Source organism: Daucus carota, chromosome 1 (assembly GCF_001625215.2).
Source record: "Daucus carota subsp. sativus chromosome 1, DH1 v3.0, whole genome shotgun sequence".
NCBI lineage: Eukaryota > Viridiplantae > Streptophyta > Magnoliopsida > Apiales > Apiaceae > Daucus > Daucus carota.
This window is the reverse complement of record NC_030381.2, coordinates 53,537,995-53,562,603: the sequence shown is the minus strand read 5'-3', so window position 1 is coordinate 53,562,603 and position 24,609 is coordinate 53,537,995. Positions and strand designations below refer to the sequence as shown.

At 31.5% G+C, this 24,609-nt stretch overlaps 2 protein-coding genes across 3 annotated transcripts; both read left to right on the top strand.

The window, feature by feature from the left end:
• Positions 1 to 3,084: 3,084 nt before the first annotated feature.
• LOC108204988 (pentatricopeptide repeat-containing protein At5g25630) lies at positions 3,085 to 7,627 on the top strand. 2 transcript variants are annotated; one of them, XM_017374721.2, is made up of 4 exons: positions 3,085 to 3,228; positions 4,364 to 4,542; positions 5,053 to 5,946; positions 6,505 to 7,627. In XM_017374721.2, the coding sequence occupies exons 2-4, from the start codon at positions 4,438 to 4,440 to the stop codon at positions 7,390 to 7,392; spliced, it is 1,887 nt and encodes a 628-aa protein (XP_017230210.1). In that variant the 5' UTR covers positions 3,085 to 3,228; positions 4,364 to 4,437; the 3' UTR covers positions 7,393 to 7,627. The 2 variants fall into 2 exon arrangements, with proteins under 2 accessions (XP_017230210.1, XP_017230211.1); XM_017374722.2 differs by having other exon boundaries at positions 3,091 to 3,228; positions 4,324 to 4,542.
• A 10,395-nt stretch (positions 7,628 to 18,022) lies between these two features.
• On the top strand, positions 18,023 to 23,341 carry LOC108205022 (sulfite exporter TauE/SafE family protein 3). Its single transcript, XM_017374768.2, has 13 exons — positions 18,023 to 18,338; positions 18,648 to 18,896; positions 19,775 to 19,934; positions 20,425 to 20,625; positions 20,709 to 20,773; positions 20,857 to 20,884; positions 20,982 to 21,073; positions 21,144 to 21,230; positions 21,325 to 21,375; positions 21,570 to 21,791; positions 22,453 to 22,546; positions 22,739 to 22,879; positions 22,970 to 23,341. The coding sequence occupies exons 2-13, from the start codon at positions 18,681 to 18,683 to the stop codon at positions 23,053 to 23,055; spliced, it is 1,443 nt and encodes a 480-aa protein (XP_017230257.1). The 5' UTR covers positions 18,023 to 18,338; positions 18,648 to 18,680; the 3' UTR covers positions 23,056 to 23,341.
• Positions 23,342 to 24,609: the final 1,268 nt, after the last annotated feature.

The window sequence follows — 24,609 nt, the reverse complement described above, 5'->3', positions numbered from 1 at the left end:
TTTCAATAAATAGCAAATTTATATGATTTGAGATATTAACTGTCAACTGATAATTTGACTATTACCTCTAAAATGTGTATACTCCTTGTTTGATAGTTTTAATTTTTTTTAACAATAATTATTGATGATCCAGCCTTATAGATGTGAAGGTCCATATATTTTAATCATATCCCAAAAATTTCAATATATATTAAATTTATATGATATTAGATTTTAACAGTAAACTGATAATTTGACTATTGTACATTTAGATGGTGTAAACTCGTGATTTGGTAGTTTATGTTTTATTAAAGATAATTATAATGATCCAACCTTATAGATGTGAATATGTATATATTTTAGTTATATTCCTAAAATTTCAATAAATCTTAAATTTATATGATTTGAGATTTTAACAATAAGCTCGTAATTTGATTATTGCATCTGAATGGTGTATCTAATTTGGTAGTTTGAATTTTTTATAAAATAATTATCGACGATCCAACTTTATAGATGTCAAGATTCGATATATTTTAGTCATATTCCTAAAATTTCAACAAAAATTAAATTTATATGACTTGAGATTTTAACAGTCAAATGATAATTTGACTGTTACGTAGAAATGGTGTATACTCCTGATTTGGCAGTTCGAGTTTTTTGAAATAATTATAGTGATCTTAACTTACAGATGTAAAGATCAATATATTTTAGTCATATTCCTAAAATTTCAATAAATTTTAAATTTATCTTGAATTTTTTTTATCTTACAAAGAATAAAAAAAATTAGTTTTTGATATTTATTTTAAAAAACATGATACACAACTTTCACAATTCAAATCACAATTTTATCTCAATTTTTATAAGTAATTTATATTTCATTAATTATTATTTTAGTTGTAACTAAATTCAATCTAAAATCATCGTAAATGACTAAATTAGGAGAATTATCATATTTATATCATAATTACTATTCAGAAAATTAAAAGCCACCACATACAATTGTTGGTTGCTTTTGTATTTAAAAGCAACCAACCAAAAGCTACCACATACAAAAGTTAGTGTTATTGGTTGGCGGGAATCTTCCCGCCTTTACTAAAAAAAATTAAAAACGACCGCAGAGCATTATTGGTCGCTTTTGTATTTAAAAGCGACCAAACAAAAGCTACCACATACAAAAGCTACCATTAGCGGTCGCTTTTACTACTCAGTCTATTAAAATTTGTATTCTTACTAAAAACGACCCATAATGGTGGCTTTTATTGTTGGTGGCTTTTAGTTGGTCGCTTTTAGTCAATTTTCTTGTAGTGTATCAAGTCTGACACACACTTCTAACTAAGTCCGAGTAACATAGGTTTTTATTGTTCACTCACGAGTTACTTGTTGTTGTGACAGCTTCTTATGTGAACCAGTCCGGTCACAGTTTTTGAGCTATCAACTTGGATCTTTGCGTCTGGGCTTCTTCCTACATGATCAGAGTGTATTTGCTTCAGTTATAAAATGACCGTAACCTTGGCATCATGATGACCTTTTAAAACAAAGGAAAAAGATTATAGTTTTTGAGTGGGGGATGGATGCTTAAGCATATGCATATTGGATAGAGCAAAATATAGGGCCTGTTTTGCAATAAGAAGTAGGAGTTCTAAACACATACTTCTATTTTTCTTGATCCGTCCTAAAAATATGTTTTAACAATTCTGATTAAATTGCTTGATATGATAATATAAATTAATTTTGATAATTTTAAGTTTATTTTTATGTTAAATTGAATATAAAATATAAGAATATTGTTAGAGAAATTCTACCAAGACTACTTTTTCAGCATGTATGCTTTATATTCTTTAAGACTGTCATTGGAACATCCTAGCTACTTTATTTGATAAATTCATGTTATGGAAATATCACAATATTTCAAGTTACTTAATTCTGAAAGTTTTATTATTAATAAAAATAAAATATTTTTCTGAAAATACATCTTTAAGTTAAATACCTTCAAGTCTTATATTCTTGATAAAATTTCAACATAGAGAATTTAAAAATATTTTATAATTCTAAATCATACATGATTGAGTACCTAAGATAAAATTGATCAGGTTCTAAAATTTTTAACTTGAAAGAAAATTATAGAAGAAAACAAGAAGGGAATAACTCTAAAAAGATTACGGTCTATGAGTTGAATTATACTCACATGCGATACTCCGTCAATCTCATTTAATTCTATGCAATTTCTTTTATGTATCACTCAATTCATTTCAAAACTTTCTCAAAATAGTTAAATTTTATAAAATAAAAAAAAACTACCCACCTACTATTTCTCACTATGTTACCTACTTTTTTTTCTCTCGTTACTTTGGTCCAGAGATACATAAAAAATTTGATAAATTCAGAATCTCTCATAAACTAATCGGTTTTATATTTTTCCAATCCAGTTGGACTTTCACTTAAATAACTAGGCTATAAGTTGGACCGTGCTGAGTTTTTAACCCATCTTATTTATTCAAATATCAATATGTTTTTAATTTATGAAAAACATAATATATATTTGATTTTTATTAAAGAGTGGATGAATTAATTTTATGCAGATTCAGTTCTGAATTTTAAAAACCACATTTTATTCCAATTCTTACTGTTCAGGTGTAGACATCAATTTTATATATTCTGTTTCCATGTCTAAAGTTATGTTTATATAATATTATTGTACAGAATTTTTACTATATTGATAATCAAAATGGAATTTTTTAAATCATTATTAAAGCAAAAAAATATTATTCTCTCTATTTTTATGACGCCTAAAATTTGTACATATTTAAATGTCTTTGATCGTGTCGTCGAATTATTATTTTCAATTTTTTAACAAAAATAGTTAAAAATTAATTGAATTCCGAAAAAATATTTTAAAAATAATTATATTAAGTGGTTGGTCAAAACATAAAAAACAGAAAACACAGAGAGTAATCATTTTTTTTATATGTTTATACAAAAGAGCATGAAGTTTTAATTTAGAAAAAAAAAAAAAAAAAAAAAAACCTTGAAGTTTCCCCTATTTGTTCTCAGCCTCACAAATTCCCATTATCCAGTATACACAATGAATTTTGAGAAATCCAACCCAATACACTATCTTGCATTGTAGATAAGATAATTCAAATTGTGTGTCAATAAAAATACTCTGCACTTTTTTTATTATTACATATACACACACTATACTAGTACTATCACTGTGTTTGCACCCAAGCCCATCTTCAAGCTCAACAGGTATGGACATGTATCTATTCTTTTTGTTCTCAAGATTGTAACTTTCTTGTAGTTTGATTGATGAATTTGAAAACCCATCTCCAGTTTGTGTTGTTTTGATGTTCTTGTGTTGAAATTGTGCTGTTAATCACTTCTGTGTGATGGGAAATTGATGATATTTGAAACATTTGAACAGGTTTGATTGTAATTTTTATGTGGAGTGGGGGAAAGATAATGAGAATTGGGTTCTAATTTGGAATTTATGATTTTGATGGTGAAGTTTGGGTTTCGATTTTATAGTTAAAAATTTCAAAGATTGAATATATTTTTAGTCCTGACTTCCAAATTAGTTGTTGTATAGTGGTTTTTTTGTTGTTGAAAGGCGAGCATTTTCTGCAGTTTTGGCTTATGACCGGGAACCATACTGGTGAAACTCGAATAGGGACACCAGGCTCGAACCCTCTGTCTTGTACCAAGAGGATAGGGTGGTATCTGTATGGCTAGAATGCTAAGGATTACAAGAGTGTGAATTAATGATATTGAACATCATTACGGAAACTATTTCTGTTCATGAAAATATTAAAAGACTAGGGAAAGCAATTCTTTGTGAGTATCTGGTATATCCAGTGATTTAATTATTTAATGCATTACTACTAAGCACTAGCAATGTCCATTTCACAAATTACAATGCTCAGTAATTTTCATTAAGTTGTCTATAAGAGATTAAATAATAAAGTTAAGTCCATGTGTGGTATCGTGTTTTATATGTGGATATGGAGATTGTTAGTCTCGAACCAAATGCTTGAATTTAATTTTTAAAGTGTGATTACCTCTGTTGGGTTAAATCCCATTAGTTGCATAAATATATCCCACTTGTTTCTTCTTTCAAAGAGCATATTAATAAGAGGCCGCAATCTTCTGTGCATGTGTGCTCTTGTATTAAGCTGGAAGTATGAAAACCATTGTATACAATGAGCCAGCCTCGTTAAAAAAAATGTAGTTTCTGACTATAATATATGCTCTTTTTTTTTTGTATGAGAAAATTGGATGCTGGTTATTTGCTTGTATATGAGATCTGTTTTGTTTTAATTTTGTATACCATATATATTTCATAAGGAACGGGGGAAAGATTGTGAAAGTGTGAAGTGAATCTCAGGTTTGGTCTTTAGAACGGTGGAAGTTGAGCCAGCATACAAACAACAAATATATATTTAAAATCTTGTGCTTTTCATGGGAGAGTCTACTAATCGCAAGGCTCACCCAAGGGCTGCTGGCAGACATTATGGGGGTAATGCAGTTAACAGGAATGAATTGATTCAGTTGTCACCAATCAAGGTAAAGATTGTTTTAGTTGTGAGTGGGTGTCTATGTTTAGCCGTTTATTGTTATGTATATATTATAATGTGCGTCAGTGTGTGTATTCGATTTATTCGACTAACTTCGCTTCAAAGTCCAAACTGCTAGGATAGTCTACAATTTGGAATACTTGCTTTTGTACATCATCTGGACCTTTAGTTGGATTGAGAAGAATAAGAGTTTATGAGTAATTCATTCTCTTTTATATTTGTATTGTTTTTATCATTTTGTATCATTTTTATATATTATTCTCATGTCTCTGATTACTTATTGTATTGGTTATATGTTAAAATCCTTTTTAATCATAAAAGCATTGATTCTGTTTTTTTTATTATTGTTAATGAAATAGTTGGTATGCATGCCTCAAACTCTACTTCTAGCTCCTTAATAGTGAATTATCATATTTCATTATTTGGCCCAGAATTTAACTTCTTCCTGTTTTACAAAAGATTATCACTTAGATATGTTATTTTTTTTTTTGGCTGACAGAGAAAAAATCAAGATGGTTGGATCCAGTTTTCCCCACATCCAGAGTCTATTCTCTGTACCTTTTGCTTAGGAAAAGTAAGTTGTCGTACTGTTCGCTCAAAAACAAAGTTAATGAATATTTTGACAGAAAGGGGAAAGCCGGAAGAAGCTCTCTCGATATTTGATAGTTTGGTAAAAGGAGGACATAAGCCATCCCTTATAACCTACACAACCCTATTAGCTGCGTGTACTATGCAGAAGCGCTTTAACTTTATACACTCCATCATCTCGCATGTAGAAGATAATGGGATGCAGCCCGATTCCGTTTTCTTCAATGCAGTTGTTAATGCTTTTGCTGAATGTGGGAACATGGATGAAGCCATGAAACATCTAATGAAGATGAAGAAGAGTGGAATTAGACTCAGTACAAGCACTTTTAACACTATAATTAAAGGATATGGAATTGCTGGCAAGCCGGAAGAAGGTTTGAAAGTGCTAGAGCTTATGTCAAGAGAGGATAATGTAAGACCTAATCTGAGGACTTACAATGTACTCATCAGAGCATGGTGTAACAAGAATAACACTGCGGAGGCCTGGAATGTGGTACGCTTAATGTTAGCTTCGGGCTTACGACCTGATATAATTACTTACAACACAATATTATCTGCCTATGCACAATATGGACAGACCAAACTGGCTGAAGGGATAATATTAGAGATGCAAAAGAACAGGGTATGCCCAAATGAACGGACATGTGGTATCATTATAGGTGGTTTCTGCAAAGAAGGTAAAATGAATGATGCCCTGGGGTTCGTGTACAGGATGAGGGATTTCGGGGTTCGTCCTAATCTTGTAGAATTCAATTCTTTGATTAAAGGATTTTTGGATGCCAAGGATAGAGAAGGAGTTGATGAGGTTAGTGCTGATTGCCTTGTTTTGTGAAGTGTATAATATTGTAGTTTAAAACTTTTACTTTTGTAGTTTATTGAATATAGGTGTTCTTGCAGGGTAATAATATGTGCAGATTTTCTCTTTTTGATTTGTTTAGTTGTTCAAACCTTAAACATTTTAGATGAGACATGATATAGATCAAGTATCAGCGATTACTATAAACGGTCCAAATCTGATAAAATATTGTCACCCAATATAACCAGGAGTTCATTAATTTTCTAACAGTAACTGTATGAGTTATCAAGTACTTCACTGTGATTCAGGTGATCCTACAGGTTAAACAAAACTTGCCTTCCCACTCTGAATGAAAAAACTATTTCCTTAGTCTGCATATCTACTTTAGTTTTGCCTTCATCTTGTACTCCATTATTGCTTTGCGTCAATCTTTAGAGAACAATGCAAAATAGTCTTTCAAAATGTCTTCTCCTATCGATCACAAGGCTCAAAATTATTCTTTATGTTACCTAGAGACTGAGCCTACTTTTTTTTGGAGAAACTGAGAAAAGATCATTGCTTTGACAGGTTTTAACTTTGATGGAAGAATTTGGTGTTAAGCCAGATGTGATAAGTTTCAGCACCATCATGAACGCCTGGAGTGCCGCGGGTTTTATGGATAAATGTAGGGAAATCTTTGATGACATGGTGAAAGCTGGAATCAAACCCGACACACATGCATACAGTATTCTCGCAAAAGGTTATGTCCGTGCACAGGAACCCGAGAAAGCAGAAGAAGTCCTAAGTGCCATGATTAAATCAAATGTTTCCCCAAATGTAGTGATATATACTACAGTCATTAGTGGGTGGTGTAGTTCTGGCAGAATGGATTATGCAATACAAATGTTTCAGAAGATGCACGATTATGGAATATCTCCCAACTTGAAGACTTTTGAAACGTTGATTTCAGGATATGGAGAAGCTAAGCAGCCATGGAAAGCTGAAGAAGTACTCCAGATTATGAAAGAATTTGACGTCGAGCCAGAGGACACTACTTTGCATCTGGTTGCAAATTGCTGGCGATCTAGTGGACTAACGAAAGAAGATAGTAGAATATACAATGGTGCAAAAGATCAGGATAGTTTTCATCAAATGGAGGATGATATACTGATGAGAAGCTTACAAAAAAGTTCGGAGAAAGAAGAAATCACTGAATCTTACAAGAATTTGTTACAAATACCAAATTCTTTTGGATATGACGCAAAATTGTCAGATGGTGCATTGAAAGGTAGAAGGATGGTCCTGAGAGAAGCTGAATCTTTACACGAGAGCACCTTATGGTCTGCTACAAAATCCATGCACCGTCCTTGTAGATTCGGGACAAAAATGCAATTGATAAGCTGCCAGCCATCTCAAGGTCAGTTCCGAGCATATAATCAGAATGCACACTCTTGCACAGTAGTGTTTCTGAGCTGACAAGGAAGCTTATGATATAACGATAACAAATTACTGCAATATGCCATGCTTTATGTGCTGTAAATAGGGATGAAAGTAGGGACTCAGTTGCATTAGTTTTATAAAGCTTCCACTATGTCCTCGACTATTCTCAGACTTTACTAAATTATGTAATTCTTATCACTATTTCATAAATTATCTAGGGACAAAATCTATAAACTGCTGCTGTGTAAATATAACATGTGCATTATATCTTCGGATGGCCAAGTTATTTCTTCAAACTAGTTATTCTGTGACTTGTCTCAACTGCATTTGTATTATCTACATCTAAAACCGGAAGGTATACGATTTACAAAGATGTTGAGCAAGCCGCGAGACTATGAATTGCTGAGCTCATATTTAGTGGTTTATATTAATCTGTGTCTCTCAGCTTGTAGTAGTCTTCCATATCTCTCAGCTTTTAGTTATACGAGTTCAATGAACAGAGTCGATCCGAGTAAAAAAATTATACTCTATAAAAGAAGTTATAATGATTGAGACATAGCTCTTGACACTTTCAAGAAAAGAAAAAGAAAAAGAAAAATAGATTAGATTGTATTGCAAGTTTGCAACTCTTGGCCTGCCTTGTGGGCTTATAGCTAATTATTGGATTTGGTACGAATCTCCTCATGGCATGCCTCTTGACACTTTGAGTCTGAACATAGTTTTGTTCTTATTTAAAAGTTCCAGACTTTGAAAATTCCTCAGGTCTTTTACTTCACGTGTTTGAATCATCTCAAAAATCCTTTGTATACCGATGCGAGAATCTTGTATACTGGTTCGAGAATCTTGTTATATTATTATTTAAGAATAAGAATATATTTGGAGTGTGCGGTTAAAAATCGGTGTATTGTTAAAATAATTATTGTTAGAAAAATTATCACTATAAAAAGTATTGTGATAGAAATCAAATATACCTTTTGAATTAAAAATTATTGTCCGGAATACCAACCCGTAATCGCAAGATTTAAATTTATAAAACAGTTATTCACATACTTTTCAACAAATACTTGTATTGTTATCTAACAACATTAATATCAAGCGGAACCTGAATATATTTAGTTGGTGAAAATAGTGTATAAAACTTCTATCAGCTAATATTTTAAGAACGTAGTTACACATGGTGTGTAAATTAGATCACAATAATTCATGCAAAAAGATGATTAATTAATGGTAGATTGATAGCGAGATCTGATCTCTCATGCATTCAAACTATAGTACAAAATAGTAGCAACTCATTGCTGGACTAATTAAGTGAATTATGTGTCTTTAATGGAGTTGTTTAGGGGGAAGGTTTTAAAGTCTTAATCAAGATCTAGAGTACAATAGACGACTATAAATATTTTATGTTTTAGGTAAAATGAAATGAAGGAATCTCAACTTGTCCATTCAAACGTGACACTTATGTTCAACTCAGTCCCAGAGCATGTTTGGTAGGATTTATATTCAGAATTTTAAGTTATTTTCAATTTTAAACATAAAAATATATATATTTATAACAAATCATAAACTGATTTAAATTAAAATAAGTCGGAAACTGTTTCAAAGAGAAAATTAGGATATATTTTTTCGAATAACTATATTTTTCTAATGAAAAATTAATTTTGTCACTCAATTAACTAACCAATCAAATTGATTTTTATTATTATATTTTTATTAAGTCATAAGTCATCCACAATATAAAATTACTCAAATGAACAAATTAAATGTATCACAATAAATCATTATAAATCATAAATTTACACAAAGAGCACTTAATCATAGAAACTGCTGACAGTAACTTGATCCAATTCGATACATTGATAAACAAAAATTCTTATTTGAATATTTGGTGGAAAATAATTAATAGTATATTTCAGTTATTCTATTTTTTAATTCCTAATTCCAACATCATTTCAATACAAAACAAATTTGAAAGTATCTCTATTCATGTATATAGATTTTGATGATATTATTATAATAATTGTTATATTTAACTGATTAAAAGTGTTAAGAGGAATCTCTAAGACCATATTCATCTAAAAATAAATTATAAGTTACAAAATGAAAATCTGGTGAATTATTTGAATGGTTTGACTTATTTAAAGAGTGATAGATGATAGAAGCTGACTGTAATAGATAAGCAGCACAGCAGTGCAGCCCAATAAACAAACGGATAAAAACAAATATTTGTCGTGGCTCCTAATAATGCGAATTCCAAAATGGATACCTCTGCACAATTTTAAGTCAGGCAGATACCCTCGGTATTCAGATTCATCCCCCGAAAAAAACTCAAAGGATCCGAATCAGAAATCAAAACATTTTCATATCATACATAATGGTCGTCAATTTTTTTCATAAATAAAGTTTATTATTGAGACATGATCTTAAAAATAAGGAATCGGAACTGATCAATTGAAGTACTGATTCACGATTTATCAGATATGTATTTAGATAAAATTTAATAAATTGGAAAATGTTTATTAAGTCGGAATATAATTTTGATAAAATATTTTTAAAATCTAATCAAAATTTTTATAATAAATCAGGAAATTTCAAATCCCCGTCAAAGATGTTCAAAATTTAAGTACGGAAAGAAATGAGAAACTAAAAATTGAAAATTCAACGCTCATCCGAATGCCAAACAAAGGTTAATTCATGAGAAATGTCATATTGTCTTCGTCCTCTTTGTTGGTGTTATTTCGCTTTCGTCATTCATTAATAAGTGACAAAGTTCATCGAATATCAGAATCCAAAGCTTTAAACACCGTAACAACTGCTATGACACACAACCAAGCTTCTTCTTGCTCATAAAAGGGGAAGAATATTCAGTTCAGGAATAGAATAAGTTATTTAAATAAAAATTATTAAAAATTTACAACATGTATATCCGTCACTACAGTGACGTTAGGTAAAGCAATATTATAGAATCAGAAAAATTATAATATTACTTTTTTAATATATTATGTGACAGGAAAGTTTCCGGAGTTTATAAGGAACACTGGAACAGTCGATTTATAATTTTCTGCTTCCAACATAATTAGATTCGATTCAATTAGATCATTTTATGATTTATTTTGTCCTACTTACTTTTAAAATGAAAAAAATAGAAAAATGCCGACTTTTAAAAGAAGCAAATCTTCCCAGACTTATTTCATAAATACTCTTTATAAAATAATAGCCCAATAGGACTATATTTTAATACTAGTTAACAACTTTTTTTGGGTATTTGAATTGATGATTTATGTTAGACCATCTCCAACCCATGACACTAAAATAGTGTAATTTTAACATCATTTTGGTGAAAATTACATCATTTCAAAATTTCACTCCTAACCCATCAACACTATATCCTACAACAAAAAGAATCTTTTTACCCATAAAACGGAATATTCTCTGTTTAACATAGAATTTTAACAAATTAACTAAACAAGAATCTCAAATAATTATAAATTCATCAACCAATTCAAAAGAAAAACTTAATTATTTAATTTTTTATATAAAAATATAATTTTATTGAAATTATGGAATAAATTAAAAAAATGTGAATTAAATAGTAAAGGAAGAAAATTTATAATGATTATGATTGAAAAATAAAAAACATAAGATAAAATAAGTGGAATGGGATGTAGAAGAAAATAAATTTGTTTTGTCTCATAAATGTGAGGGTATTGTAGGCATTTTCAAAAACTCCAAATTTGGTGTAAAAATTACACCAAATCACACTTGACACCAAATTTGGTGTCAACCAATTCATTTGGTGTAATTTTAACACCATTTTGGTGTTCATTGGAGTAATTTTTACACCAAAAGTGACACTATTTTGGTGTTTTGGTGTTGGGTTAGAAATGCTTAGTATGATTTCATGTGGATTCGAAATTTTAGACTTTGATAGCCTAGTGAAATATTATTTTTTTGAAATTTATAAAATATTATTAATTTGATTTAGCTGGTTCAACAATTATAATATATTATATTATATTAGACTACAAATCAGTGAAGAAATTTTTACATATTTGACTTTCATGACATTATATAAATATTTTTTAGAGGTGTTTAGTATCTGTTATTTTAAAATTATTCTTAAAAATTAAATCACCATAACTTTTCAAATAAAATATATGGACCACTGTACGATGATATGCTTGTACTTGGATTACCTTGGAACTTTTTGGATTTGACGATGTAGAACAGGCACGCTGTTTCTGTCGTCGGTGGGATAGTTTAAACTGTTTTGACAATCCGTATATTAGTATAAATTTAAGAATTGGAAATGACAACTCAAATTTTATTATTTGAAATTTATTTGAAATTTATTATTTGAAATGGAATTCAAATTTCTAAACGACCTGTGATATAAATTGAATGAAAAAAAAAATATTCAAATCCAAATTTCATATCTACCTCCATTCTTGAATATGAAATCTCATATCATGTGAATACGTGAATTTGAGATATGAGTTTTTAAGAAACCTTTTTTTAATCTAACACCGTATATGAATTTGTCATAAATAAAATCCATATTTGATATCAAAATTCTGAATCAAATGATCCATGGGAGATTTGAGTTGAAATTTGAATAAAACAAAAATAAAATTACAAATCATGCGGCACACGGTACTAAAGCCGAGATCTGTATAAATCATAATCACTTGGTTGAATATTTTATTCAACCAGCTACTACCCATTGTGGATCTACTTCGTAATCACGCTTGTAGATTCGAAAATGTATTTGCTCTTTTTTCTTTAAATTTGGAATTATGTATTTTCGAATTATCTATTTGGATTACTCTCCATGGTTCGGAATCATAGTATCTTAGGCGGAGTAGTTGTTATAAAGCGGTTACATTAATCGGTAATCAGAATTTCAATAATTTAATATTATTAAAATTATATTATTTTTCTGATAAATCTTCTTGAATGAAAGAACTCAGTTTTTACGGGTATTGTACAATTTCACGTGAAAGTGATTATGATCAAAAAAATTATATAATCTTTCAAAAAATATGTCATATTACATAATTATGAGGAATTTTAAATAAATAATATAATAAATTAAAACTGGAACGGAGAGAATATTGATACTTCTATTGAATAATCGAATAAATTAATATGTCATCTGAGTAGGTTTCCAGCTGAATATTTTTATTATGTCGGGTCAAATAAAAATAAATTTGTGATGTGTGAAAAATGGGCAAACATACATCACGTATACACATGGGAAATTTATTGTTGTTATGATCAGTGATCACCGTCTTGTTAGGAATTAATAGCTTTGCATTTTTCTCATTTCTAACGTGCGAGCCTTTGTCATTCAGGAGGACCAGAAGGAATATGTTTACAGTATTTGCATGAATGTGATGGTAAATTCACAAAATAATGTGGGTGTTTGTTTGCAGATTATAAGTCCAGCTTCTGGATTATAAGTTATGAGCACTTATTTGTACTGTTTGTGTAATAAGTCAAGAAGCACTTATAAAAAGCTAGGAATGCTAGCTTTTGTTTCAGGGCTTCTACTTATTTCCCAAACACTTTTATCACTTATAAGTCTTATCTTACTTCTAACTTCTACTCCACTTATTTATTTTAAGTAATAAGCACTTATTTTAAGCTCATCCAAACGGCCCCAATATAAAACACTAGCCTCTCTTAACTCTATTTTTCTCGGACTAGTAACCGTCCGGGTTTTTATCGGTTTTCGCCGGTGGAAAGTCAGTCTTTTTCTTAATTTTTGAATAACACTTCTTCTCATGTAATTTGATCTAAAATCATTGGAGATTTCGTTATATTTCTTCCAAGCGGGTAAGTTATTTTTCTTATTTTTGTGGTTCTGCTTCGAATCTATTCTCAGGAGAATTCTTAGATCTAAAACTATCAGAGGTTTCGCTGTTTGTTTGAAGTAGGTGGATTTTCGGTCTAATTTCCTTTATTTTTTGATTTCGCACCGGACCAAAGATTTGTTTATTTTTTATTTTTATTTCGTTTGATGTAGTCTCTCCTTGGTGAGAGTTAGATTGTTTCCCTCCTCGGTGAGAGTTTTGGTTTTTTCTAATTTTTCATGAATAAATTTTTATTTTTGATAAAAAAAATATATTTTTAAGAAATAATAATAATTTATTAAAACAAAAAAGACCCTCGTTGCTAACGTACAGTAACAGCAACAGCTCCGACATTTTCTCACCTCACGACTTTATAGATTATCCTGAACTTTAATGTAACATGAGGACTACACTATCATAATTAATAACGACATGAACTCATAGCATCTCCAGCGGTGTTAGTTATAATCGTTGGCTAAATTGGACCTGTAACACATTATGTAAAATTTGCTGAACCTGTAATACATTTTGCTTCAATGGTATTGGCTATATTGGTTGGCTATAATTTAAAAATAGTATGTTATTAATATTTTAAAATTTTAAAATAGAATATATCAGTTTAATATGGTAATAAATGATGTGCAATCTTCTTACAGATATCTTACAGACCTGTAGAGGTTCGACAAATTCAGCCGTCCATAAGAGGTTGGCTAAAATTATAGACAACAGGTTCACGTAGTTGGAGTACTATTTTTTCAGAACGTTGGCTATATTTTTTAATTTTGGAATGCCAACTCATTTTTTAGCCAAGGGATTTGTATGGTTGGAGATGCTCTCATTCAAAATAATTTATCATTCATGGTACTATAATTAACTTTCAAATATTTCGGAAACAAAAGTCAAATACATGATAGTACTAAATACCCCCTGCACATTTAGCAAAATAAAAAATAAAAATTACCCCTTGCATATTTAGATTAGTAGAAAAAGTAAGTTAAAAATTATAATTTGAATAAACAATTAGAGCCAAAACAAAAATATTCAGCAAATATTTTATTTTTAGATGGCGGGATCCAGATTAGAATATCTCCGGCGTTATTAGTTATGCGGTACGTAGTTATAAGGTTAAAATTGAAATATATATCTATATGCAACTTGTTGAATCTCTAAACTTTTGTACTTCAATGATAGCGACAATATTGATGGGCTATATTTTAAAAGGAATATATAATTATTATTTCAAGTTGTTATAAATAAAATATATTATATTAATATGATACTTCCTCCGTCTCTTATTACTTTTCTAGTTTGCATCGGACACGTTTACCAACGCACATTTTCTATCATCAATATCTTTAGTTTCATATTAATATTAAATATAAAAACTTTGTCGTATTAAAATACCCATAAATACGAATTCAACAAGATCACTCATAGCTATATTTGGTCTTATAGATTTGACGTAAATTAATCATTTGTCTCATTTTATAAACAGTCTCAACATTTCAAATGAGCAAAGTAAAAAGAAACGAAGGGAGTAATAAAAGATACATACAAGTATAGATGGAGAATGTCAGTGTTTTTTTACATAATATTTATATGTTTATTTGTAATTAAATATTTTATAGAGTACAAAATGTTCTTAATTTTTTAACCTTTTTCGGAAGCATCTAACTTTTCTTACAAAATTTAAGAAGTTGTGACCACTAGGGTTAAAAATGGGGCGGGTTCGGGGCGGGGACTTCATTTCCCAGCCCCGCCCCATATATATTTTTCCTGCCCCATTCCCCGCCGGGATTTATTTTTAATCCCCATCCCTGCCCCACCGGGGATTTAATATAATTTCGCCCCGCCCCGCCCCGCTGCTATAATATTACACTTTCAATAATTATTTTAAAATTTATTAATTTTTTCTTCAGAATTTAATAAAAATATACGAGACATGTATATTAAAAGCAAAAAACTAAATATAATATAAATCAAAGAGACATGTTATACATTGTAAAATTATAATTTTGTGTATTATAAAATAATAATATTAAATATTATAAATATATTATATTAAATATAATTATTTATTTATATTAAATATATGCGGGGCGGGGCGGGGAATCCCCGCGGGGATTCAACAAATACCATACTTGCCCCATATTTTTGCGGGGCAGAAAATCATTCCCCGTCACTACCTCATTCCCCATATTAGCGGGGCGGATCTGCCCCATTCGGGGCGGGTTCCCCATTTTCCCCACCCCATTTTTAACCCTAGTGACCACATAACTTATTTCAAGCTCGAATCAATCACTTGTAGTGGTATCGATCAGCTCATTCACACGCATTCAATCTACACAAACCCGAGTCCTGGTCCCTGCTGGTTCAAGTACAGGATGTGAATATCCGATCATATCCATAAAGTGTTATTCGCATTTCCGAAAATACAATAAACGCGTTACACGTTCGGACAAGTGGAGAAACGACATTTGCTTTTTAAAGTTAAAATCTCTGCTTTTAGAAATGCATGTCATCTGCTTTGATTAAAAGTTAATTTGAAATTTTGATTATTCATTTTTTAATTAAAAATGTCACGTTTTCGAATGACATGATATAAAACTCAATATTCACGTACTCCTTCCGTTCCTCTAAATAGTTTACGTACACTGTTTGCACGCATTTTGAGGCTCATATAAATTATAGTTTCATAACTTTTTTTAAAAATTTTCTTTTTTTGAATAAAAGTTTAAACATCAAACTTTTATTAAAAAAATGATTTAAAAAATATATTATGAAACTATATTTTAAATGAACGTGAAAAAACGTATTAAAAACTAACGTAAAAAAATGAGAACTAACGTAAAAAAATGAGAGTGACACACTGAACAGTTGGTTGACGAGATTTGGAACATGAGCATGAATATAAGAAGAGCGTTTTTAACTTTGCAAAAGTGTTGTATCAAGTTTGATGCCAACATTTACCAATGCTGATGAACATAAGTACTATTCTATTTACAGGCAGAAGTGCACATTTCACAAGCAAAATACTAATTTCTGATTTAACTTTCTCATCAAATCACTTCGTTTTCAAATAATCACAAACTCATAATCTTTGTTTTATTATCTTTTTATTGATATCACTTTTTTCAATATTTAAATATCTAATTGTGTGAATCAAATCCCCCAACTAGCATATGTTAAGTTATCATCCATTAAAAGATCGATAAATACTAAAATTATTATTGATGTTAAGATGATAAAAAAATAATATATTCAAATTTGGTAAATTTGAATTTTGTTTGCTACAATTCAGCAATTGAGAGTGAGTGAATAACGAGTTAAACGATTGTAATTCAAGTTCACCCACATTGGATTTCTACATATTTTTACATTTAGTAATATAAAAATCGTGTGAATTGATGTCATGGTACTGACATGAATTTAAAATCTTTGTTTTTAGTGTGCACTTTTACATTTTTATGTATTTAGTGTGTATTTTTATATTTGACATGTCTAATTTTTGTGATTTCTTTTATCATACACATTTTGAGGGAGTGTAATTATTGATAATTTTTTTATCATATATGATGATTTTGTTTTGTTGTTAGCGGACATAATTCTGTCCTTAGATTCCTTTTTTCCTCCTCTTTGTCTCTCCATCTTCCTTTTCTTCCATTTGGGAATCTTGTACATTTTACTTGATTTTCATTTACGTAATTAAAATGTAATTGAATAAATTTCCAAGGTCATCTTTACATTACTTCTAGTGAGTCAATAAATTTCTTTAATGAAATTTGTTATATCTTTTTCTAAATTCACGAATTTTATTTTTCACTTTCAGATGTTTTTTCCGAATATCAAGATTTTTAATCTAAATTTTCAAGAGACATTTCTACACGCCCTCTAATTAGATGAAAGATTTTCATATACGAAGGAGACTTTTATTATATTTCGATACAATTCTCTAGACATAATAAGACAAAATGTCTAGAATAACAAAGATCGAAATTGAAATGTCCTAAATATCACATTGTGATAATATAGTCATAGATCTCATGTTAAGACACTGCATGGATCGAAATTGAAATGTCCTAAATATCACATTGTGAGAATAAGTCTTATATCTCACGTTAAGACACTACATCATGCAGTATTAGATTTATAAAAATAAAAAAATTGCACATAACATTTAAGGGATATGCTATGTGGGTTTGAATTTCAAACATTAGATAAACAACGTTACTTCATAACATTACATTATCCGACGTCAAAGATTTTGAGCGTTTTCCAATGAATTTGAACTTAAAAAATAAACTCCACATCATGTAATATTTACGTTTTTTTAAGTTTACAAAAACTCAAAATGAGTTATAAAGTAGTATATTTGGAATAATTCTTTCAAAAAATATATATTTAGAATAATATTTTTGAATTTAATATTTGAGACATTATTGTTTCAAATTGTGATGAAAAAACCAACACCCAGAAATAAAAAAGAAAGAACTTGTTGTTTTCAAGTAGTAAAGCTTTAATTCTATTAAAAAAATATATAGAGAACTCATACTAAATTTTTATATCTCCTTTTTTTTGAAAAGCACTTCATTGATATAAGATAAACTCCCATGGCAGGGAGACAAAAGAAATACACGGGAACTTTTTCTTAACCTTAAACAATCATGAACAATAATTATGTCAACCCCGAATCAAATACTCCTACAAGGTTTTATTCGGTTCAATTTATGATGACGCGGTTCCACTCGATACATCTTTTTACAATTTTTGCAATTTTCGATTTTAAAAGTCGATAGTTCTAGTCCCTCACCATAACCATCACATATTAACACATGACCCTGGCCCTCAATCTCAAATCTCAAAAGCTCATGTCATCCATATGAATAAAGAACATGCTAATCCTATTCATAGCAGCCGAATTTTATCTAATTTTTTAACCGAAAAGGTGTTCTCTATCTATATATACCATTGCATTATTATTTGCTCATTACATTTTGCATTGCCACTTCAAGTGTCAACTCTTTTTCTTGCTACAAATATTTATCCCCGTTTCTTGAAATCACCGATCTGAATTTCTGGTTTTGTTGTACATCAAGCGGAGAGAGACCCTTTTGTTCATATCAAGTTCTGGTATGACCCTTTTGTTTTCTTGGCCTAGATTGTGATTTTTAGCTTGTGGGTCTGTTTCTACTTGATTCTTGAATATGCCCTTTAGTTCATTCTTCTTAAAGTGCTAAACACGCACACTGCGAGAGAGAGAGAGAGAGAGAGGGAGGGAGAGAGGGGAGAGAGACAGAGAGGGAGGGTGGGGGAGAGGGAGGGAGGGGGAGAGAGGGGGGGGGGGGGGGGGGTTGAGAGAGAGATAGATAGATAGATAGATAGATTTTAAGTGAAGTGTTGTGTGTATGTACTACAGTACTAATGATATTTTTTTTTCAGGGATAATTATTTAGTGTTGAGGATTGAAGTATAATGGAGGGCTTTGGAGGAAAATGGAGAATTTTGAGATCACTAGTTGTGATTATATGGAGCTTTGGTTTAGCTGCAGTGTTTGTTTCTGCAGAAAGAGGCTTGAAAAAAGAGGGTTTGAATCATAATGCAGCTGATGAATCTGAAACAAATTATCTTCTCAAGGTTGCAAATTTCCTGTGGCAATCCAATGAATCAGGGTACCAACATGTTTGGCCGGTATGGTTTATTGATTCTTTTTTTTTTTTTTTTGAATTTTATCAATTATGTATCTGTCATTTTCTAACTCTTTATTCTAATGTTGCTTATTAAGTTGGAATACTCATTTGTATATTGTAAACTAATGTGCACCATGCTTTTTGGTGGGCCTTTCATGGCCTGTGTGTTCAATGGTTATCATAACTTATCATCATTCTGCATAGTTGAACTGATAACATATAACTTATAAGTTATCAAAAATAATAAATGACAAACATTTTTTAAAGGTTTTTTAAGTCGTAAGTTGTAACTCGAAAATTATTATTCGACACACGGATCAATTAAGATATTCTGGACTTATAAGATGGCAGTTGGCAGCCAAACAGAGCTTTATTAGGTGGACATGTTGATGTCAATTAAAATGGGTTTTGTTCATTGAAGTAGCTAAATCATACATGATTGATGCATGTAAATATATGGGTTTGATGAATGTGGAAAGTTACATTGCATTATTAGTGTTTCTGCACTTGTTGTAGGGGCCAAGACTTAATTATGATGGTGTAGGTGTATGTTGATTGTATGCAAGTGTGGGGTAATAATGTATGCATTACTATTCGACATAATGGAATTAAAGCAACAGTGGACTCCTGTAATTACTTTTATTTTGGTGTTTTAAAAAGTTACATTTGAGTTCATAAACTGTGATATCGCACAGGCATGTATATTGAAAGATGGCAGGACCGAGAATTCAAATATTCTTGTAGCCGTTTGTCTATGTCCTTGAAATTGCACACTTAAATTTTATTGTTTCACGTTGTTGACTTGTTTGACATTCTAAATTGCTGATGTCATTTTAAAGATTTTTGAAATGTATGCAATCTCGAATTTGTTTCTTCCAGGATCTGGAATTCAATTGGCAAATTGTTGTTGCTACCATTATTGGATTTTGTGGAGCAGCTTTTGGTAGTGTAGGCGGTGTAGGTGGTGGCGGCATATTTGTTCCCATGCTCACCTTAGTTATTGGATTTGATCCAAAATCAGCGACTGCAATTTCAAAGTGTAAGTCATTGATACCTCACAATAATATCTTCTTTATTTCTTTCCAGCAGATATCTTATTTAAACCCCAAAGTGTGATCATAATATCTAATATTTGAGTTCAACAACCTAGACAGGTGAAAAATGAATTCGTGCAACTGCAATAGTATTTAGTATTTAGTGGTGAATAGGCACAGTGAAGTGTCCAATTTAATATGAAACAATTAATATAACTTGTTAGGTATGTATTATGATTCTAGCATCTTCACCCAGAACAATGCTAGATTCTTGCTGCAATACTGTGAATTTTGAGATTGAACGGTGACTGTATTTTTTGAGGCACATTGAAATTGATTGTTTTTGCTCTAATTAAGCTTTTCAGAAATTTAGCTATAAATTAGTTGTTATCTGCTGCATTTTAACGTACTATGTATGTTTATTAATAATGCCACACGAATTTCAGAACTTGCTAGCTTGATAAAGAAGTGAGAGTGATTTTGTCTTTTCTATAGGTATGATCATGGGTGCAGCAGTCTCGACAGTTTATTATAACCTTAAGCTACGTCATCCCACACTAGATATGCCGATCATCGACTATGACTTGGCAGTGCTCATCCAACCTATGCTTATGCTGGGTATTAGCATTGGAGTTGCTTTCAATGTGCTTTTCGCTGATTGGATGGTCACAGTTCTGCTAATTGTTCTCTTCTTGGGTAATGCATTAATGGTCTGTTGTATTAAATATTGGTGCCTTTTGCATACATCCTCTAAGTCTTTTCGACTTTGCGCTTTGCAGGTACATCAACGAAGGCCTTTTTAAGAGGTGTTGATACTTGGAAAGGAGAAACCATTTTGAAGAAGGTTATAGTGATGTAATATCAAGAATGCTATTATTTTTTGTCGCACTATGACATCTTACTTATTGCCCCTTTTTCTTTTTCCAGGAGGCTGCAAACCGACGGGAGGACAATGGTAGGTTGCTCCACAGTTCCCCAGGATACTTACAGTTAAATACACTTGGAATTTTTGTAGTCTAGATTCTAAATCTAACATGTCTAAATATTCCCAGGAAATGGAGGTGACGAGGCAGACTACAAGCTTCTTCCTGGTGGACCCGACAAAAAAACTGAAAATGGGACAAATAGCTCTTTAAGAGAAGAAGTAAGTGAGCTCTGAGAAGCGATATTCCTCTGACAGAGGTCCTATATACTAATTAGTATTACAATGTCAGGTGTCTCTTCTTGAGAATGTGTGCTGGAAAGAGTTTGGCCTTCTTTGTTTTGTTTGGGTAGCATTTCTTGCAGTGCAGATTACTAAGGTTTGTCCGCAATATTTCTGGACCTACCTTATTACAATTACTCCTCAGATGATGATTATTATATAGACTGACTATGTTTTTCTTTTGCGAACAGAACTATACAGCTAATTGTTCGACAGCATACTGGGTGCTGAACCTGTTGCAGGTATGATTTTACATATTTTGTCCACGGTTAATAAATTTTATTTACGGTTTATTGTTACAATAGAATACCTCTCATAGTTACAATAAACATTAGACCTTTTTTCGGTTTAGCAAAACAAAAATGTTACGAATTCAAAATTTTCACTGTGGAAATTAAGATGTTCATGTGAGTGTGAAATTTTCATTGCCGCGTAGGTTCCAATTGCTGTTGGGGTATCTTTGTATGAAGCAGTTAGCCTGTACACTGGAAGAAGAAGAATTGCATCCAAGGGAGAATCAGGAACCAATTTTACAGTTGGGCAGCTGCTTGTTTATTGCTTCTTTGGTGTACTGGCTGGTGTAGTTGGGGGGTTACTTGGTCTTGGCGGAGGATTTATAATGGGCCCACTATTTTTGGAGTTGGGAGTCCCTCCACAGGTGAGTTATACTCATTTACTATACTCTAGTTTTTTTTTTATAGAAACTAATACTAGATTACAAAATCGTTATTTTGCGCCCACAACTTTATATCCCATAAGGTTTCCTTCTTATTTTCATATATGAAATTTCGAATGCAGTATAGTTTGAATGTTTTGGCTTATTAGATTTTTTTAAACATTTGGAGTGCATGTGAAATGTGCACTTCTGATGAGTAATTGAAAAATATTAAGGAACTTGAGCCTTGTATTTGGCCTTTGTGCCAAAGAACTGATGGAAGATCATTGGATTTATTTCAAAATAACCGACATAAGTTTTCTCGAGATCTTCAAGCTGACATATCTAGTATTGTCATCTCTAAACTCTTCCCATTTTAGAAGAAAGAGATACATTTACATTCGGTTTCGTTAACAAATGCTAGACATGAAATAAATATGCCAAATTACTTTCTTTAAGTAGATTGACTACTCACTTATTGATTCTTATAGACCTCTAGGGATCTTCAAATTCTAAAACTCACCTTAACAATCTTCATTAAGAATCGTATCTCCAGTTCTGGAATGGATGTACTGATACAGTATTAGTCATTGAGAAGTTTCTTACCATTCCCTGTAAATTTCATTTATCAATTAGTATTTGAGATGCTCATATCCTCGTTTAGGTCTCGAGTGCCACAGCTACTTTTGCGATGATGTTCTCCTCTTCAATGTCTGTTGTGGAGTATTACCTTCTAAAGCGTTTTCCTGTTCCTTATGGTAAGTGCATATTCTTTTTAAACTTATGCGCACATACAACTTTGCAACTATGTGCTTCCAACATCATGAGCAACATCTTAGTGAATAATTGTAATAAAGGTGCAAGCAAAACACAAATTAAGTTGAGAATAATGAAAGTAGGAGCCTTAATGTGTTCAAAATTCGTTAATGATGTTTTTACCTTTGTTCCAGCTCTCTACTTGGTTTTTGTGGCAACTATTGCTGCTTTTGTTGGACAACACGTTGTAAGAAGAGTAATTAACATACTTGGAAGGGCCTCTATAATCATCTTTATTCTGGCCTCTACTATCTTCATCAGTGCAATCTCATTAGGTGAGAACCCTCGTGCATTCAGACAGAAAATTTCATATTCTGAAACATATTCTAACCCTGTCCGACATACTTCTTTCTATTATTTGACAGGCGGAGTTGGAATAGTAAACATGATTGGGAAGATTCAGAGGCATGAATATATGGGTTTCGAGAATCTCTGCAAGTACGGAGCTTGAAGTACCTCGTAAAGTTGCTAAATTGCACACTAGATCCTAGAGGCACTCAAGATTGTAGCACTGCTCAGACTTGTGGGATAAATGATGACCATTGTTACCATTAGCCCCACTGCAATATACATTGAACTTTTGTTTTTTTTTTTAAAATCATTTTCTTTGTCAAATATGATATTTAATCTTTTCCATATGTTGTATTTCATCCTTCTAAAATTAAGGGGTTACAAGAAATTAGTGTCTTCTTGAATGATGTCTGTTTGGAGGCTAAGAAAAGATATTCCCTTGAGTATGTTAATGTGTTCGCCGGCTTTGTGACACCCTGAACAGCAAACCTGATGCTAGGCTAACATGGCTGACATTGTGCTAACTGGCTTGCTGACATTGTACACATTTTTAACATTTTAATTTGCTCATGAATGTCATTTTATATATGACACTTTCACAAGTTTCCACTCTACATCTACTAGTACATACTCCTACATAGCATTGCCTTCTTCTGAGGATCACTGATCAGCTGATCTCAAGTGTTGGTTTCAGCTCAAGTTTTTGTAAGACTCTTCCGTTTTCTTGGTCTCCATTTGTTACGAGTTCTCTTAAGACCTCGAGGTGTTAGTTTAGATCATGTTATTTCTTCAACAAGGGTTTCTTTCGTGATTCTAGTTCAGTCTTACTGCAGGAACTTAAAATAAACCTGAAATAACAGCACACAGAGCTTTGATGTAGCTTCAGTGTTTGTTTCTGCAGAGAGAAGCTTAAAACAAGTGGGTTCGAAAAAGTTAAGTGTCTGCTTGTTATCAGCAAGGTAACGGGTTATTGTCGGCCATGTTACTCTTCTGTGGGACTACTGGTGTTTAGGTGCACCAAGTTATACTAAATCTTTGAAAGCAGGATAGTTCAGAAAAGACCTCTTCTAAACTAAGTTATAAACATTTCTCCTGAAATCTTAAGGTACCGCAAGGTGGGATTAATGGATCATATATTATCTCGACAACAATATTGTGCATGTGTGTTTGTTAGACAATGCCAGATTTGTTTTTCCCAATCATTACATTAGCTACATACATTCATAAGCATGCTTAGTTGCATCAGTCTGTGTTATTGGCTTATTTATAATGCCTCTGTTCAAATCCGCATTGCTAGATTGCACTCTGGAGGTATTTGAATTGTCTTCGGACTTGTGAGACGGATCATGTTACCACTATTCCTTACCTTATATGACACTGCGACGTGATAATAAAGTCGTACTCAGAGAACAAGACTTCGATTTTATCGTAGACTCGGAAAGGTCATGATGTGCCTGCTCTTCCTAGAGTCTTTGGTTGCCAGAAATATGCAGACTGCAGTCCAATATTTTCCCTGTTGTAATGTTGAACCTTAGAATCTTTTAGTGTTTGTACTTTATTGTAGTACCAACTTGTAAATTGCAGCTTTGATAATTCAGAGTATTTGGACAGAATAATTGCAGAAAACACGCTATTTTGAAAAGTCTAAAAAGCACAAAATGCTTGATCGCTCATTTTCTATTACATTGATACTCATTGTCCATTGAGATGCTTG